The 20538-nt window shown below is 39.1% G+C and overlaps 1 protein-coding gene across 1 annotated transcript in view; it reads right to left on the reverse strand.

Annotated features, from left to right (window-relative positions):
- The window catches only part of LOC117480538 (CUB and sushi domain-containing protein 3-like), a 217382-nt gene that overhangs the window by 91357 nt on the left and 105487 nt on the right, over positions 1 to 20538 (reverse strand). The window contains 6 exon segments of the mRNA XM_034127877.1: positions 3653 to 3757; positions 7575 to 7671; positions 7876 to 8000; positions 14542 to 14745; positions 15126 to 15221; positions 15877 to 15990. Coding sequence (XP_033983768.1) covers positions 3653 to 3757; positions 7575 to 7671; positions 7876 to 8000; positions 14542 to 14745; positions 15126 to 15221; positions 15877 to 15990 — 741 coding nt within the window.

The raw sequence follows: 20538 nt of genomic DNA on the forward strand, positions 1-20538 counted from the left end.
CCATCTAGCTCACAGACTGGTGTTTAGTGTGTGCAGAACTACAGAAGGTCATGAAACTATACAATTCAATCGCAGTGTTGTTGATCAAAATTAAAACAAGTTGCATAACTCTCCTCAAGAAGACTATGCTTTATTCATCAAGCATTGCCATCAAGACCAATACATGTAAACTCATTCAGTTTTTTTCTCCAAACCGTCATAAGGCTATCAGCAAAAATGTATACAACTCATTAAACCTAAAATGATGCCAAGTGCATTTAATTTTACTTCAAATCATCAGATTCATTTTTTTGTAAAAATTCCAACCAGCAGTATGTGTGCCTTAGCTAGTGAGCCATATCTATTTAATCAGCACCTTTCAATGTCAAAAGACATAAAGGTCAATGGAGTGGGCTGAACTGGATGCAACTGACACTAGATATGGCAGGTGGAGGATTAAAACAAGTGTGGAGGGCCGTTTCCCAATAATAAGCACTGAGTACACTTGACCACTCAACCTTTTCACCTGAACTGCATTAACTAGGCTAAAGGATTTAAATATTCAAAACATCATCTGTCGTAGAAATCCCATAAAACATCAAATAGCTTAAAATATTTACAGGAAAAAGGAATCAATAGTTATTTATTGATTCATATTAATACTGTGTATATATCACCAAGTATGTCTTTACTGTTCTAAAAGAAAAAATGTCTGCACACTACACGACTTTGCTGCACGGCTAAACGAGTGCTCTGGAGAAACCACAGTGGCCAACACACATTCTCTCTTCTCTAGTCACCTCACAACGCACATCTTTCCCACCTGCATATACATTGTGTAAATTCACTAATGATCCAGTGTTTAAGCCATTCATATTTCTCATTTGAGTCCCAATCATAAGGCATGTCAATTTGTGTCTAACAAATTAATTGTTAATACATTTAGTTACAAACTTCCATTTTCAGTTAATTTCCCAAAGTGTGGGGGGATCACTGATTGCTGTGCTGATTTTGGTATGATGTTAAAGTAACACGTCTGATTGCAGTGAGCTTATAGATACTGCGGTGACACTGCTGCTGCATGATGCATAACATGCAGGGAAGAATCAGGAGGGAAGCAATGTTCTGGGACCTCCTCACCCACTGGTACCTCCATATCTGTTTCTCTCTGCGGTTTGATGCAGTGATTCACCAGCCACTGATCATAGGGCACATTTCTTCATCAACATTCATGAGGTGCATTGCACTGACCGTGGTTGAAGGTGGGCATGTAGAGGCGGAATATGAGGCTGATCCACATGCCCACTAAGACTGTAATTTATAAAGGGAACCTGGCCCGCAGGTGTGCATGCACAATGTTTATAAATCTGATTATTTTTGGCTGTGGTGTGCACTCAGTACACTTAGTATGGACCCTACGCACTGCTGCAAATGACAGTTCCCTTGATTTTAGCTCTTACTCTTATATAAGTGTGCAATGTCCTGCAGAGATGCATATAATAATGATATTTTCAGGTACTTATGTTACATGGATGGCATTTACAGAAAATTGCTATGACCGCAGGCAGTATTTTAATGTTTATATAAGTAGATAGACTGAAATTAGATGTATAGTAAGGAATGGATTAGAGCATGTCAGGGGATTCATTCATTTTGAAGTTGTCTAGAATCACTGCAGTTTATTGTCTCAGTCACTGCATGTAATTCATGTGGATATTATGTATGCCTCTGAAGCAACTAAAGCTCAGTGTGGAACTTTATTTGGCAAGCAAACCGACATATTGCCTTTGAGAAGACGCCAGTTTCTTTTTAAACTACAGCATACTGTCTGCCTTAGGAGAGCAGTTTTGGAGGATGTTGTAGTGAGTGTGGGTATACAGGATTTCTATAACAGGCCTCAACGGACTGCAACAATGACCCAAAGGGAAACCATTTTAAACAGATGGTTTATTGTCTGGTTCTGTGCCAATCTCTGTTGTATTTTACTTCCTCTTGTACTGAGTATTTAGAGCATTAATTTGAAGCTAAAAACTGGAGAAAATAAATGGGTTGTTCAAACCAACGACACACTGGAAATAAGATACAAACATAAAACCAGCTACAGGACAACATAGAGGATTGCTGTGATTAAGACCAAATACTTAAAAATCCAAAAGCTTCTATGAGCAGTAGACTAGAACATCACTAAATAGAAAAAAACAAAACAGAAATACTTAATGGTTTGTTCCAAAGGGAAGCAACATGGCTTAATCACACAAACACAAATGTTTGCCAATAGGCAGTCAGTAGAACCATATGCAGGCAAGCTTGCAAATATGAAAAGCAACAGGAAAAGTAAAAAGGGAGCTTGACTGGAGCTGGGTTTACACAAAGCATCAGGGAATGCACTTTACAAGGGCAGCAGTGGCAAAGAGGAAAGGGCTGACTGCGAGACATGGCACTGAAGTGATTCTCAGCAGGAGGAAGCCGTGGTGGGGGGGGGAGGGGGGGGTTAGCGCAGAAAGGAAAGAGCCCACAGAGAGACACAGTTACACAGAGCTTCCAGGAAAGAGGAGGGTGTTGTGGAAGTGAAGCGCTGACGTGACTGAAGTTGTTCTCAGCAAGGGTATGATGCTTGTGGACTGACACAGCTGACAGTGAGGACAGACTTAGTGACGACAATGCTTTTTCATGCTTTTGTAGACACTGGCTGTTAGTGTGAGTGGGAACTGATCTTTACTCAAAGCCATGTTGTTGTGCCTCTGTTTCGTCCCCATCCTCCCATTTCATCATGGAAATTATTGAGTTGGCTTCTCCACTCTTACTTTTCCCACAGCTGCACTTTTTTACTGCCTCTACTGTATGTACTTTACTGAAAGAAAACAAGTGACAATAGGTCTCCCATAGCTGCCCGTTAGTAAGAAAATGTGTAGGTAAGCAGTAAATAACAAGATAGCAGAAAAACAAATATGTGGAGGAGACAGACAATGCAGTAACTTTTAAAAACTTAAGATTTTCAACTACATAATTACTCTGTAGCTATGTCAGATTGACAATAAAGAACCTTGAACCTTGAACTTAAAATCCATCTAACCTTAGAGAGACTAATAACAAGGAGGAAAATTACCCTGACATTAAAAGAGACAAATGGAAAGTGCCTAAGATGTAAATAATAGTCGGGAAATTAGTCACAAAGGACTGTTATTAAATATCGGCAGAGGAGCTCCATGTATTACCTGCAAATCAGCACCCGTTTTCATTTAGACTATGTTTTGAATGGGGGACTTAGTAAATCAGTCATTCCATTGGGGACAGCTAAACTTCTTACATTTTAGACAAACGGTACATTTTCAGAATGCTGCTTTGCAAATATGCTCCTAAGAGAATACCAAACTGAGAGTTGGTTGTATTAGTCCCTAAATGGAAAAGGATGTGGGTCCTCTGGCTGGTGGCAACTAGAGGACTTTAAAAACGACCACTGGGGAATACCATCTAGAAATCTACAGAAGCAGTTACAAAGGCTGAACATCTCAAGAAAACTAACCTAACACTATCTCTTTGTCCAACTGTGCCACCCAGCCCAGCTGTCGCTCTTACTTATTACAGCTCTGTGCAGCTGCTGCAGGTGGTGGCTGATGGACACATAGAAACAAACTGACAGGACGGAAGGCAGACAAGCCGTCTCTCCTCATACCTGTGTACTCCAAGTGGAAGCCAGCGGCGGACACACTGATGTCGGACTGGAAGGTCAAGTACAGATTGTTGGACGTGCTGTTCAGCAGTTGGGGAATAGTTGTACCTTTACACCACAAAATACAGATGACAGTTCAAATTCAGATTCATCACCTTCAAAAACACAGTAAGACAGTAGTAATTATGCTGCAGCTTTGTGAAATCATTCTCTATTATTTCAACAGAGGTAAATTCTGGTAGACAAAAAATTGTCTTTCAGCAGCAGCCATTTAACCTACACAACCTCGCTAAATGAGCAGTGTTGGGTGTAACGCGTTACAAAAGTAACGGAGTTACAGTAATGTATTACTTTTTGCTGTAACGAAGTAATGTAACGCATTACTAATGTGAAATTTGGGTAATATACTACCCGTTACAATTCTCAGTAACGCAGTTACAACCAGTGTTGGGCAAGTTACTTCCAAAATGTAATACATTACATATTACTGTCTTTTTAAAGTAATAAGTTACATTACAATATTACTGTCTCTGAAATGTAATGAGTTACACTACTTTTATATTATTTTTGAGTTACTTTCACCAAAATAACCGCAAAAGAATGGCTAGGTATTTTAAATGCTAAAATGTAGTTTAGTGCAGCTCATTATAAATCCAGTGAAGGCTATAGATGGTATAGCATAACAACTGTGTAGGCCATTAAGGCTACTAACAACTTGTATTACACGGCTTAGTTGAATACTCGATTCTGATTGTAAATTCTTAACATGTGACACGTTGTTAATCCAGTACAGACCACTGTCAAGGACTATAATGAAGGTTGCTAAGGAGGATCAAGAAAGAGAAAGGAAAAGAGGTTAAAAGACGGAGCGCTGGACGTCAGATAAATCACCAGAAGAAGGCAGAGAGGAATTAAACAATAACAGGAACACGGAATGGGCTCTGTAGTTTGTTTAGTATATGGCCATGTACAGGCCCGGTTCCAAAACAAAATGACTTGGGGTGCATCTGAGATTACAGGGGGCGCAGCAGTAGTAGGTTTACATGAGCAATAGTGGCCGGCAACAGCAATGAGAAATATCATTGATGTTATGGTCCCCAATCAACAGATTATGGCATTTGTTATGTTTTGAAACCAAGCAAGTGAGAACATTTCAAGTGTGTTAAAAGTGCAATTCTGAAATATTTCATATCAAAGAAAAGCACAAAAGCTTCAAAACTGTAATGATAAAACAAATGAGAACATATTGTAAATCAAGGCAAATATTATTTGAACCAGCTCATGGTTTGAAATGGCAAACATTGAAAAGCAAAAGTATGATTAAAACCATGTAGGCTACTACATCATCACCTTGGTCCCATCATACTGGGGGGGGTGCTAGTGACTCATCCGACCGGCCCACCTCGGTGCCGCAAGTCCTTAACGCTAGTAAATTGTCGACGCCCCTGGTCTGCAGTAGATGCAGTGTTGCTGGCGTTTAGTGATGGTTGCTTTAACCATTTTCGTATACATGATTATCCACAGATGTGTGTCACTGCTGTGGAAGCACTTTGGAAATGATGCATGCGCAGCGGAGCAGGTCACGCGCACCTGACACAATTTGTTGTTTGTATTTTTCGCTCCGTTCTCTAAGTAACTCATAAGTAATATAAAAGTAGTGTAACTCATTACATTTCAGAGACAGTAATATTGTAATGTAACTTATTACTTTAAAAAGACAGTAATAAGTAATATGTAATGTATTACATTTTGGAAGTAACTTGCCCAACACTGTAAATGAGTGATGCGGAGTTAATTAGCAGGTACAAATCAAGTGAAAGGATGCCTCACATAATAAAATGAATCACAGACAATCACATGAAAAATAAAATAACACAGTCCATTCCAAAGAAAATCTAAATGCAGTGAATATCTTGTGCCGTCTGTGGGCAGATAACATAATGCATTTGGATAATCTGTAATTCATGTCAGGCCTTGTGGGTTGACCAGATCAAATAATTACAAAAGTCTGAATTGTGAATATTGTTACATGAAGGAACAATGATCGTTCAACTACATGGATAACACATGCTGCCTGATTGACACACTTTAAGGCAGGTCTGGGGAACCTCCGGCCCCCGAGCCGTATACGGACCGCGAGACCATTTGGTACGGCCCTCGAGGTAATTTATAAACACACGCAAAAAAGAAAAAAAAGAAGAAATCTAGACCGCAGAAGAATTAAACAAGCGAGTGCCTGTTTTTCCTGGCAGGGTCCTTGAACACAACACAAGCCTAACGTGTCATCACGTGGTATGTCTCGTCTGACAGGGGAGTGTAGTGCTGATGGAGAGCACCAGAACGCCGCTCCGCCACTTCAAAAATTGCAGTACCCATAAGGAGCCGTACACATGCCGCAGTTTTTGCGTGGCTGTGTCTTTAGTTGAAAGCCCAGTGGCGATCTGTTCATCTGTCATACTGATCATACAGTCAATAACGTTGTTGTTATTAGCATCTGGTTAGCTAGCTATGCTAACGAATATAAGAAAGCTTTTGACAACAGTGAGGTAAAGGCACATCTTTATATGATCATTATAGTTATAAAAAAATAAGAGAATAAAGTAAACAGGTATAAAATACTATGACTGTAAAAAAAGTTGTTATTAATAAACAAGAATACAGTTTGAAAGGCGAGTGATTTGTAAAATATCCATAAAGAAAAAGAAATCTGCTTACAGTTCTGTTTCATATGGATGTTGGGAGATGTATCCATAGAGCTCCTAATGTTGCTCTCAAATTGGACCAGATTGATGCTTTTAACTTCAACATTTAAAAAAAAGTCTTCCCGGGGGACCATGCCCCCCGGACCCCCCTAGAGGAGGTTAGGTCCCTCCCCCACTTAAATCATGTCCACATGGATAGGAAACTAAATACATTTGCACACATCTTGTGTCCATATCTTTCTGTTTTGGCAGGACGCCACACCGTGCACGTGCATGCATACGCGAGTCATGGTAAGATATCTGGATTAAGAGGTTGCTTTTTCTTTGCACAGCATGAAAGAAAGGCCAAATGAATGGGCTGTGATTTTAGTATTTTTAAGCAGAGGTCAATAATTTGTACGGCCCATTGGAGGATGTTGAAAAAATTGAAATGGCCCTTGAGAGGAAAAAGGCTCCCCACCCCTGCTTTAAGGTCTTAACATGTCCCAAACTATTTTTTGGATCTTCAATCAAAGAAGTCAGGCTCCCAAAATGTAACAGAGGTATTACCTATAATTCCGATAGTAACATTTGCCAAGCAGTATTCTGGGATCTATCTATATATTCTAGGCGTAGGACTTCTGCAATTTGCATGGAGAGTTTTACATATCATTCATAATCACACTTATCAGTTTGGCCCCATTTAAAATGCCTTAGCTTTTCACATGGCACGCTGTCCCTCACAGTGGGAGCTGTAATGTGGAGTTATTCGAATATGTAAAGAGTTTTGCTCCAAAATTAGATATCCACCATTTGAATCCTGGTCTCATGAAGCTGAGATATAGAGGCAGAAGTGATTATGCTCCACCAGTCTCTCTGATACGAAGATCCGGCATCTAAATTGATGTGACGCCCTGTTTCTAGTAGGTTAACAGGTGGCAAGAGCACCATTTTCATTAGCACGAGCCCTGAGGCAACACTGCATTTGTAAAACTTCTGGCTATGCAGGGGAGACATTATGAAGATCTCCAATTTAAGATTCAAAGAGACAGGAATATTGTGTGAAGGGAGAGGGACATTTTTTATTCCTTGACTTCTTTAACTGGTTTTTAGACAGCATTCTTAAAGGACATGCCAAATGTCATCAGATCAATCACCACATCTGTCTGCTGCTGGGTCCCCGTAACATCTGATTGAAATTCAAGAGGAAGACGACACCTAAAATTCAGTTGGATCAGTTTTACCTGAGTAGCTACCAAGCCTTCGAGCATTGCCATCTACCCCGTCAAAGAAATCCAGCGAATCCCAGTTATGTTCTGTGGCGAAGGTCACAACTTGAATCTAAAAGACAAAAGATACCGTAATTCAAACGCAGAAGAATACATACATAATATAAATAAAAAGCTGGATACATGTAGCTGCTTTTTTTTTCCCCCCCTTTTCAAAATCTAAAAAAGTCAGACGATGGATAAAAAAATATATATTCTAAAACAAAACACATTTTAAACTCTTATCACACATTATTCTGCATGTGGTCCCTCTTACTTGGATGCCGGCTCCCTCTGGAACAGAGATCTTCCAGGCACAGTTCAGATAGTTGGCGTACGGCTCAGGGTATCCAGGAGAGAGGATAGTGCCTCTGCGCTCACTCAACACCCCGCCACAAGGAACTACACATAGGTATAATGGATACAGAAGGAGAGAAAGTCAGTTCAGGGTGAAGTCTGCACACAGGGGTCATCATAAAAAGTATCATGCCACCTGCTAATACATGGCTTTTAAATGAGCGCCTGTAAAATGCCCTTATAAAAATATAATTACCCGGAGTTTTGAGAAAAATGTAAAACAGCTTCATTTTTGTTTTAAAACCAGATCCTCTTCCACATGACATTATTGTTATTTAATACCTCAGTGGAGGTTTGCATGGAAGCACACTCGCCTCTCGCTCTGTGCAGACATAAACAGTTCAACCCTGATGTTATTTTATCTCTCGCAAGCCACACAAATCATATCTTTCAATTGTGAAAGCTATTCCTCTCAAAGCGCACCTTGTTTCCACACTACCAGGGCCACAAGTAACATATTTATCACACCTCTTGGCTCTCAGATGAATGTTGAATTGGAGTCAGTGGCCAGGCTGTGCTGACATTTTCAGGCACTGTGATATATTTGAGCAGAGTAGAAATCAAAATGAAAAAAGGGCCATAACAGCAACAATTTCTTCATTGCTCTTCCGACAGTGCCAATTGGCCTTGTATCCGAGCAGCTACTTTCCACAGTGTTTGGCTCCACTTTCTTTTCCATTAGGGATTGTGGGAACCCAGTCTTGCAAACCCACGTTCTTATGATTATTGCACAAATTACACCTATAGAAATGTATTTCTAAAACAAACAACCATTAGTAGCTGGTGACATTTTGCTCAGCAACATCTTTTACAGTATCACTAGAAGAGATCTCTTATCTAGTGTTTTCTCTGGTCTTTCTTGTTGTTGCTTTGCTTCAATCAGCAGATAGAATGCGTTTGTCAGACATATGTTAAGCCATCATATGTATTTCTACAATAATGACCAATACCGTATACTATAAAAGGTGTGGTATTTAACCATTTCCAAGCATAGGTACTAAAATGCTTCCACCTCCCACTCCTAATGCAGGTCAGGTGCTATTCAGATTGAACTGCAGGTTAAAGAATCCACCTAGCATTCGCTGTAATAGTTTCCCTTTAGAAACCTGAGCAAAGCTGTTAAAAAAGGGTGAATGAGGTCCTTCAATTGTTCACAGAGTAGTACAATATGTTCTAACAATGACGAACCAGTTGCTTTTTGTCAAGGACAAGGGTTTACATTACATTACATTACATGTTACTTGTTAGACGCTTTTATCCAAAGCGACTTACATACTCAATACTGTGGACAATCCCCACAGGAGCAATTTAGGGTGAAGTGTCTTGTCCAGGCACACAACGACATGCTGACTGCAGTGGGGTTTGAACCTGTGCTCTCCTGATCCGAACACCAGCGCACTAGGCCACTGTGCCACACATTTACCCTGAACATTTCAATGATAATCATTCTTTTCAATTTCATCGGCAAATGGGATAGTTTCGATGTCAAAGACCATAGGAGTCACAGAAAATGAGAGAAAAATAAAATATGCTACAGGAAAACGTGACTGTCGGACAAGGTAGGAACAAATAAAAACGTGTTCAGCAATCAGCTTCCGACAATGTCAAACTCATCAATATTTTACAGGTTATATCTCCATGATAGAATCGTTTCAAAGTGACTACACAGTTCCTTTTGCTCCGAGTGACACATTAGAGAAGATGACTTTTTGCTGTGCCTCACAGCAATCACACAGCAGAGCAATCACACTTTCCTATCACCATGGCCACAGTGGGATGTCATCTTCAGCTAATGCATGTCAAATGTAGAGTATTCAGTATTGATCTACTCTTGCATTGAGACCAATGAGAACAGCATGTTTAATTGTTTTGAATTCAGCTCTGCAAATGAGACCTGAAGGTCAATGCCAATGAATATCTAGAGTACTAGGCAGGATGTTATATATTTCTGAGGACATTGGCTAAAGGCTGCTTAAAGATCAGTGTCAATACTATCATTGTCAGTCCCCTTCGTTTCTTTTGAATGTTTTCCATCTTTATAAAATCTCCTTTATAAAAAATGTGATGTTAAATATAGAAATACACAAAAAAGGAGTCTTTCATCAGATCTGGTTTGCTTCCAACCTTCATTTCAGAAAGAAAACGACTGAATTTAAGAATAATAAATATACTCCTCTTCTGTTTTGTACTTATTTATACGGCTTGAATTATTTTAGCGTGAGAACAGGATCTTGACAACAGGAAACAGACTCATTCCACAGAGAGACTCAGTATTTTAGTATCATGTAACAGCTCCTTCGAGTCCCCTGAGCTGTCAGTTAATGTAATTGGTCGAGCAAGATTAGAAATCATGACACTCATAAAAGCGTGGAATGCTCCACACCCATCTCAATCTGCGGCAGGCTCATATGTCAGAGTTACTGCAGGTAGACAAGCGTGGGGAGTACACACATTAGGAGACACTATTTAACACCATCTGATAGGCAGAAACTTTTCATTAGAAGTGTTTTAATCAAGAAATCAAAAACGGATCCGCACATTGTGTGTGTGTACGACATAAGTGTTTTACATCACATGCTCTTTTTATATGCAATATTTTAGGTATGTATTCTTAATGGCTTGCAATACTTGTTTGGTTTTGGGAACCATGCATCTTATAAATGTTATATATATACAAGATTAAACTCATATGCCAAATATGCAGTCAAAAACTGTCTTTTGTCAATCTTATTATATTATCTTGTTTACGGTATATCAATGTTTCCCGTTATCTTACCTCTTTCTTAATTATAAGCTGTAGAGTTTAACAGTTTATTCTAAATGCAAACTTAAAGCTTTCTTTGAATCATTAAGCATCAAAGCAAACACCCCTGCCAAATTTTCAAAGTTAGTTTGCTTCAAGACAGACAAGCAAGACCTTTGACAAAGTCAAAATAGTTTAAGATGTCTAATTTCAATTTAATGTGGAGAAAATGTGACTGCACCCTTTCTCAGGGTAAAATTATGTTTTGGTTAGTTCTTAAAAAATGACCAATATCAGCTAGTATGTCAAACCTATTATGGATAAGTGAGCGAAATGGATATGATAAGGTATGATGACAAAAAAATAAATATATTTACAAAACACAAATTGCCTTTTGTATGATGTTGTAAGGTTTTAGAGAGATGGGTGGTGGAAAGTTTATTTTTTATTATTTTAAATCCAATTTGTTGATCTAGAACTTGTATTGCTTACTTCCTTAATAAAATAAACATGAGTGCTATAAATACACTTTTCACACTGGCAATCATTTCCACTTTTATTACAGAAGCTAAAACTCCTAAAAGCATCATGACCTAAAGACACGTTGCTACAAAGAGGCACTCTGGCCTGGCCTTAACACACACCCCCAGACTGAGACACTTTAATTGGTCTTTGGAGGCCATTTCAAAACAAGAATCAACTGTTTAAAATAAGCCCAGTGTGAGCTGTTTACGTGTTGCCACCTTCGAAAAGTGTTTAAGCCAACAGAGAATTCAATTATGTGGGCACACTCCGCATGAATCATGACTATCTGTGCAGTCGTGATTTTTGGTAGTGATTTAGTTTGTGTAACATTCAGCTACTTTGCACTCATCAATGCTCATCTGCTGTATCAGTATTTACCATTAAATTGCTTTAACCTGTTAAGCCCCAAAGCCCCCGTCGGCGTTTTTTTAAAAAATTTTATTAATTTTTTTTATTTGGATGGAATGAATACCAATGGTGATAATTCAATGTAATACATCATTTTTATAGTCTGGTACCTGAAAAAGGTCAAATGGCACTGATGGAACCAAATGTGCCGAAAGCTTATTCCGCCTGGAACTTATTTTTGCTAAATCTCTCTAAAAAGGTCAAATTTAACTTGTTTTGCCTCAATCTTGATACAGGGTACTTATTATATGTTATAGTTTGGATTCCTAAAGCTTTTAGTCTACCATCCCATCATTCAAGGGTGGTGTTCAATATAAGTAATGTTTTTTCTTTAGGCGGAGGTAAGAATTTACCTTTTTTGACTATGTTCCATCTGAATTTACTCTGACTGAGAAAAATCTATATTGATTCTGACACTTCTACATCCAACTCACAGATGTAACCTTGCTTTGATGAAATAAATTATTCATATAACCCTTTTAGAAGTGAAGTTGTAGTCATTTGTTTTGGGCATGTCATTTTCGAGCCTGAAACCTGAAAAACAGGCTCGGGGCTTAACAGGTTAAGTGCAGCCTGTAAAAGATCCTTATTCTTTTCCATCATCTGTTGGTGACATATGCAGATGTTTAAAGAGTTTCCATCCTACACCTGAAACTGAAAAAATAAGAAATCACCTACTTTAATTTAATATTCAGAACTCACTGTAACTAATCATACTCCACCGGGAAAGAAACAAAACATCAATTTATTCAAATCAACTTTCTTCGTTAAGATTTAACAGAGGCCATACAAACATAATGCATCCATTCAGGCGCAGCTAATTAAATCACGATAGAGCTTTGTGCTAACACAACTCAACAAAAAAACCTTAGCGCACTAGCCTTGTATTTGTGAAATTGAGAGCGAAACAAGTGTCGCCTGAGGATCCGGGTTAATCAGAGCTGGACAAGGAGCTGAAAAGATATCTTCTATAACACAGGTGCCTCACAGGAGAACAGTGTCTTATGCCTTCATATCCCATAAAGAGGGCTTAAGTAATTGAGCATAGTGTTTTCGTGAAGATTTCATGAAACTATATCCATTATTCTGGACGAGTACACTGCCGCTGGGGTGATGCTGCAGCCAGATCCAATCTCAAGAAAAAAGTCACTGTGTTTAAAATGGAACCGCGCGTGCCACTGCTATTCCCTCAACACTTGGCAGTAAACTCGGATGAACCCTGGATTGAAATCTTCTGAACTCACCGACTAGGACTATTTGCTGGCTGGCACAAGGCCTGACTTCAATAGATTTTTCCCTACTTCAGCTGCAGTTCTTTATGTTCCCATGAGACATGTGGGAGTCTCTGGGAGACCGAGTGCACGGTCCTTTGCATGTTCGGATAACAGCATGACAAGGCAGACAAGGCACGTGAATCTGTTCATGTGTATGGATGTGTGCATATGTATGCCAGTATATTTAAGTGTACATGGTTCTGTATATGCTAGCCAAAAAGCCATGCAGAGAGAGATACCGGTCCCTTCAGTAGACGGTCCACACCTTGCACGGACCATCCAGTGCTACTGGATCATTAATTATTCCCTGTACCTTTTGTGTATGTTAAAAATAAAAACGACCTCTGGTTCCTGTGTACTTGGCATTTTGACATTTACATTTTGTATGTAAAACAATCTCATCACTGATATATATTGTACTATGTGTGCCACTGTTGCACCATTGCTCTCTGTTAATGAGTGCGGAGAGATGTGTACCTGTATCTCAATGTATTGTGCATAATCCAGATTCGTAAAATCAAATGTTGAAAAAGGTTATTTTTTCAAACAAAACATTTCAAACATTATGCATTATTATCCATGTACACATTTAAAGATGTGTGTACTCATTTATACTAGTAGATACAATAGTATCCAGTAAGTTCAGGGAAACATTAGCATTAATGTGTGTTCCTGGCCACCTGGCGAAATTAAGTTTCATATTTACTCTCTTCTAGCTCTGTATTTGGTATCTACCAACTCCTTGTGAAAATATATCTCTGTTCACAAGCAACTATAGTAGCTAACTTGTTCTGTTTTTTAATGAGTAGGTAGTGAACCGTTTAAAAAAAAAAGTGTTTTCACTGAAAACAACTGGCTGCTATTGTGATAAACAATTCTGAGAGCCATGGGAGTGCATCACTGCGGACAAGTTAAGGACAATGAGCAAAACAATGAGCTGAAACTAGCTATACAAATCAGTCAAATCAAGGGGAGCTGAAGATAGAGCGAAGTAGTTTGCTTAGGTTCATAAAGTCAGGCTTTATCGCAGGTATTATTTGTATCTGATAAACTAGTGACTCAGTGTATTCATGCATAATGCATGGTCACAATGCCTGCATAATGCATCATGAGAGTAAACCTTTATTATGTGTTATATTATCTGATCACATTGATCATTTGTTTTGCAGTTACTAATGTTTTGACCACCTTGATTAACATATGGAATTGCAGTGTATTAGAAACACCTTCTATTGCAGATTTGTTTTATTGAATTGCATTACATAATACATTGTTAACTGAGTTTATGCAGTGCATAGGGAGATGTGGGCTACTTAGAAAAAGAACCCGAGAGCGCTGAGTGTTGGACATATTCACTCTATGCCAGTTATTTCCCCATTTGTCTGGAGAGGTACAGGAACAGAAATCCCTTGTCTGAAAAGAGAATTGATGTGACACTTTGTTGTTCTGTTTGTCCTTGTGTTTTGCTTGTTGTCTGAACTGTCTGGCCATAGATTGGCATTAGGATTTATAATGAGTTGAAAAAACAGACACCAACGTGTCAGACACCTGCTGCATCTTATTGAATCTGTGTGTCAGTGTTTGAGGGTGTGCATGCAGGGGGTGAGGCGAGTGTTTGGAGGATGAGGAAGCTTACCGACACATGTGGGCACAGTGCCGTTCCACTGGGCCAGGGCACTGGGCACGGCCTCACACCTGATGGCGTTGGAGCCGTGCAGCGTGTAGCCTGGATTGCATTCAAACAGCACCACCATACCGATGCCAAAGTCGTTCCCTATCCGCTTTCCAAACCGGGGCTCAGGGACCGAGCTACACTGAGACGCGCTTGTCCTGGGGACAGCTACAGAAGAGGGGAGGAAGTGAGTATAGGAGAAAGAAAGACAAAGAGAGGTGGGTGGGCGTGGTAGGGAGAAAGACAACAGGAGAAAGAGAGATGGCAAGACAAAGCAGGCAGGGAGGAATCTTGAAGCCCTTGTGAATATCCTCGCACGTCATTAGTCTCTCCCGTGGTCGTGCCAGGATGGGATGTTTGACTCCACATCATCCTGCTCTGCTCAGCCATGCCTAGCCGCAGCCAATGGCACTCTGCTGCAAAGCCCTTTATGTGATGAGTGCAAGGCTAAAGTCTCTTTCTTTTCCAAAAGCAAGCAAACACACTCAATGCACCAAATAAGATTCCCCATCAGAATTATGGAAACGTATAAGAAAAAGCAGCCTTACCTTGGTAGACAAAGTGAAATCCTTTGGCTGTTTCTGTTCCATTTGTGGTAAACTTGAGTGTAATCTTGTTTCCTGAACTCAAAGGGAGCGTCTCTCCTAAAATACAGAATCAAAGGAAGTATTATCGACTCTTTAAGAAGATGCTGTCAACAGATAAGAGTTGCACTCACTAACACACACTGGACAATTTATAAACACAAGCTCTGCATGACCTCATTAACTGTTAAATTAATCAGGGCAAAAGAGTGAGAATATTGATTCAGTTATGTGTAACATGTCAGTATGATTTAGTTTTGAGTCTAATCTGATCTACAATATATCTTCAATGTTATTGCTAGAATTGACTGACCTGATTCTTTTTCTTTTTTTACTGTGTGTCACAGTGTAATCAAGAAGAATGTGACAACAAATTACAGCAGCTGGTTTTCCTTTTGTTATTTTGTATTGGGATCCTAGTAGTTAATTCTGTTGTAATCACAATGTATTATGTATCATCATTGTTTCATTATCATCATAACAGAAATGTAGGAAGGGAAACAAATCGTTTTACTTGGCATCATTAAGCTGGTAGAATTTTTGATTTTTGATTTGTCTGAAAAAAAGTGTAATTTGATTAGAATTAAGCTGAGGGAAGAATGTGCTTTCTTGCCTGCAGAACTAAATTCTGTGCTTGACAGAACTACTCAGACTTATGAGTCAAAAACAACATAAGGCATCACGCTTAAGGGTTCCAAAGGTATGTTTTTTTTACCTGAGTGTGACCCATGTATAGAGGAAAGAAGGGCTGAATCGGTGGAGGGTCCATCGTAGATCTCGACCACATCACTGTTCAAAGTCTGGAATACCACAAACTGCCCAAACAGCACTGCAAAGAAAGAAGGGGACAGAAAACCGAGGTACATCAAAACATGAGTGTGGTAAACAAAAATGACAAGTCGAAATGCAGCCCATTCACTGGGGCTTGTATTCTCCCTGGTAGGAAATGATCAGGGAAGCTGGTGATAATAACAATTTTATTATCGTTTCCAATAATCTTTCAAGAGTCTGGCTGCTGCTTTGAAAAGTTGACATGTTGAACCAGTAACACAGAGGTTAATGTTGTTTTGACTGGAATACTTCCTTTTGCTTAAGGGTCATGTATCCGAGCTAATTTGCATGCGCCTCTCCCCAGATGGGCACCATGAACAGATTTCAACCCAACAAATTAGTCATAACACTTAGACTTTAAATAGGCTAAAACATGATTTAAAAAATGCATGAACTATTAGTGCAGGAGTGGCTAACCCGCGGCTCTCGAGCCGAATGCGGTTCTTTGCCCAGTCTCATGCGGCTCCTCAGTTCATATCGAATTTTAATTGTGTGTTTTGTTTTTTTTTGCGCATATGTATCCCAGTTCACAAAGGCTTAACAACACACAAGTTCCAGCCCAATAGAGAGGCGAAGTCCCTCCCCTTCCGGTGGGACTCATGGGACCTTATTTGGGAAAAAGTTTGTATTGAAGTCAATGGAGAGAGAAAGATTATCTTTCGATCCCTTTTGAATTGTGCCACGAATTACACATATGATGTTTGTCAATCTTAAATAATAATTTCCATGTCAAAAAAGTCACAGTTTGTCGTAAAACTGTTGAAATATAAGACTATGAAAAATAGGCAACTAGAAAGACTACAAATCCCAGAATCCCGGTCCCGCATGCTGGCTCTTATGAACCGACTAACTCCCCTTTTGAGTATGTACAGCTCTCAACATGCCCAGACTTGCAGTGATTTTCACCTCTTTTAATGCGAAAAGTATTCTCATTCTGAAAGAAAGAAGTGAAATGTGCCAACGTGACGGCCGTCTTGGTGTGTGGTGCGAGACGGGAGATGTACTTCATTGAGCGGTTTCACACAAAAAAAGTGTTACAGTACTTCACAGTTTTACGACACATTTTAATTTTTTTGACTTGTAAAATTATCTTTTAAATTGACAAACATCATATGTGTAATTCGTGGCACAATTCAAACGGGATCGAAAGATAATCTTTCTCTCTCCATTGACTTCAATGCATAACTTTTCCGAAATAAGGTCCCATGGAGCTCAACCGGAAGGGGAGGGACTTCGCCTCTCTATTGTTACACAGAGTTTCAACAAAGAAGTGCTTTTGCCAATCAGAATGCAGATCCTGTAATTTATTGTCTTTTATTGTGATTATAGAAATGTGTTTTTATGTGATTGTAGTTATTACATGTACAGCACTTTGGCCCGACCAAAAATCGCTTTTAAATGTGCTTTATAAATAAACCTTGATTTGATTTGATTTGATTTGCAGTACTGGAGGCGGGCTTTACTGCACTCGTGATGTGACAGTGAAGGGAGAGATCTGCTTCCGATCGGCAGAAATATAACTCAGATAAAACCGTAATAACTCAATATAATGTTGTCAAATCAAAACGGTAACAATTTGCAGTTGTATATGTGTATGTGAGAAGGCATGCTCCCGGAAAGCTGGCAACTGACACAGAAGGACTCCCGAATTTGGTGATTTGCGGCAAAGAAATAAACAAGAGAGAGAGTGCATCTCTGTCAGCAGAGCTTCTGTCAGTCAGAGGGTTAGGTATAAGTTGAGATGTCATGTGAGGAGAATTAACTCAAATACACTTCAATTATTTATAAACAACTGTCATGAATCTGTGTGTGAGATACAGACAGGGAGAAAAAAGTCCAGGTATATCTTTATTACATTATTAACAAAAATCGCAAATATGCCCTTTCATGCATTTGAGCCCCTTCCACATCCTCTGCAGGTTTCAAAGAAGCAACATGCATAGTATGATAACAACTTTTTTCAAATGTTTTGAACTGAGAGTTTGTGTGTGAGATATTAATGGTTGACAATAACTGGCCTCTGGTCTTAATACTGGTAGGAGAGGTTTAAGTCCATTTCTGTCAATATCATTGGACTGTGACATTTATAGGAAATCTGGCTGAGCCGAGGTATGTGTTTCTTTGAGAGGGTGTGTGTGTCTATGGGAGGGTGTGTCTTTGAGTGTGTGTGTCTGTGTGTCAATTATTGTACATTTTTAGATTTTCATTTTGTATGTGTGAGAAATAGAGAGGGGCACATAGAGGAAGAAAGTGAGGGAGCACACAGAAAGGCTGAGAGCAAAAGAGAGAGAGAGGTCGGGGGACATACACCCAGCATGTGTGCCTGTGTGTATGATGTGGCTCTTTGCAGTAACACATTAAAATGATTGGCTCTTTACCTCTGACTGGTTGGCCACCCATGTATTAGTGCAAATCCATTCGAGGAATTTTAGTTACAAACAAAAATTGGCATATGTTGGGACACTATACAATAAGGCAGTTGCATGTGTGAGTCAGTAAAATAATCTGGGGTTCAGATACTGTATATGGGGGATAAGGGGAAATTAATTACATTTTTGTATCCTTTTAGAGAAATCTTGTCCACCAATTAGTCAGGTAGGGTACCTAATGTCACCGCTCTTGTGATTAAAATGTATATTAAAAAAAATCATATTTTTGCGAAAATGTAGGAAAATAATATAGTAATATTTACGTCCTACAACAGATGTCAAATAAATGTTAGTATAGAATAGTTCCAATATAACCAGCAGGTTATTTCTTTGATTTTGTAAACCTGTTATATGTTTATCCATATGTCATAACACCAAGCTTTGTCCTCAAAATGTCCAAATAAATTCACTTAAATGAGAAATAATCCAAGAGTCCAGTAAGTAATCAACAGCTACAATACATATCTGGTGCTTCCAGGACAGTATCTTTTTTATAGGTCACCATTTCCTCAAGCAAAGTATTATCTGCTCACCTGCTGCAAACCTTGATGTGACATTATCTTAACAACCAATAATATGGTAGTCCCTTGAACGTTGTACCCATCATTTGTATGCCATGGCATTTAACATGTGGAGAATAACCTTTACAGAAAACAACGGTGCAACACTGAAAGTCAAACTGAAGTCGTATTTGGTCATCCCTCTTTGCAATCATAGATAATGTTAGCATTATATTAAAAATAAATATGGAAAGAAAGTCTTTAGTCTTCTCAGAAATGCTCCATTTCCTCTCAGCTGCTTGAGGGAACTTGTAGTGAGTGTTTGATTGACAGCAGCTGTGAGGCTGAGCCCCAGCAGGAGAACTAAAAGAAAAGTAAACAAACTTGTGCTGTAGCTTCCGTATCATGGGAATACATTGTGTTGTTTTGGGTATTGAAGGGTAAGAACCACACCAGCATCTAAGGTAACATTTGCAGGATGCTTTACAATGTGCAGCATGTAATTAGCTATAGCCTGCAAATTAAAGTTGCCAATGCAAGTTTCTTCTTCTTTGCTTGGGAGTTTGTTTAACAAGCTAAGGCTTGGGACAAGACGTTCCTAAACCTAATCTCTGTTCGTTTTCCAAACACTTATGGAAAAAAAAGCAATAAGATTGTCTGCTGGGCAAAACTAGGGGGCACAACAAAAAATATAAACTACAAAACACCTTCCTTTTTGGTGTTATTCTTTTCTTCAGAAGAACAGAGGAAAATGATTTCCACAGTACTCATGTTACTAGGTACAGCCATCAAGCCAATAACGTCATGGTGTGTGAACTGCACAAAGAGGGCATCTGGACAATGTCTTTGTAGAGTCTGACCTTTCATTTAAATAAACTTCTATAATGTTATGTGAGAACATCATCGTTTATCACAAAGGAAATCATTAATTCTTATCTTCATTTAACTAACTAACAGCGAATTTATGATAATTCATCTGGAAGGATCTCAATTATTTCCTGCATGAATATTTCCAATTAAGCATTCCTGATTGTATCGATGTGTACACAACCTTGAAAATAATCAGATCTGTCTCTAACCAAATGAATAGACATGGTCGACTGGATCACTACTACCGTGATAACATGTAGGTTTTTGTCTGTTCTGTTGTGCATGCCAATGTGCTAAATAGTACTGTACTCTATGTTGGTGCATGTTCTTACTAACTGCATCTCCCTCACCTTCGACTCTTTGAGAATTGGTGTTTACACATGTTGTAACATTTAGCTCATTAGCACGCTCACCATGTTTTTCCCAAACGCCAGCTTATATTGGTCTCCAATCAGGCAACAACAGTTGGATGTTAAATGAGGCGATGTACAGGACACGACAGGCTTCTCCTACAGTTTAGGCAAACCCCCATCACATCACCAAGGTAACTGACCATACACTCTGCCATCCCTATCATATGTAGAACCTTTCACACCCAACCTGCAGCTCAGGCTCCAGGCACTGAGTTGGTTCTGTTCAGCTACGAGCTAGAAAAAAGAAGAAAAAAAAATCCAAAACATAAGATTTATTTGTTAAGGGAACAAGATTAGGAAAATAAAATAATTTAAAAAAACCTGATAGTTAACC

The sequence above is a fragment of the Trematomus bernacchii genome, unplaced genomic scaffold (assembly GCF_902827165.1).
Source record: "Trematomus bernacchii unplaced genomic scaffold, fTreBer1.1, whole genome shotgun sequence".
Lineage (NCBI taxonomy): Eukaryota > Metazoa > Chordata > Actinopteri > Perciformes > Nototheniidae > Trematomus > Trematomus bernacchii.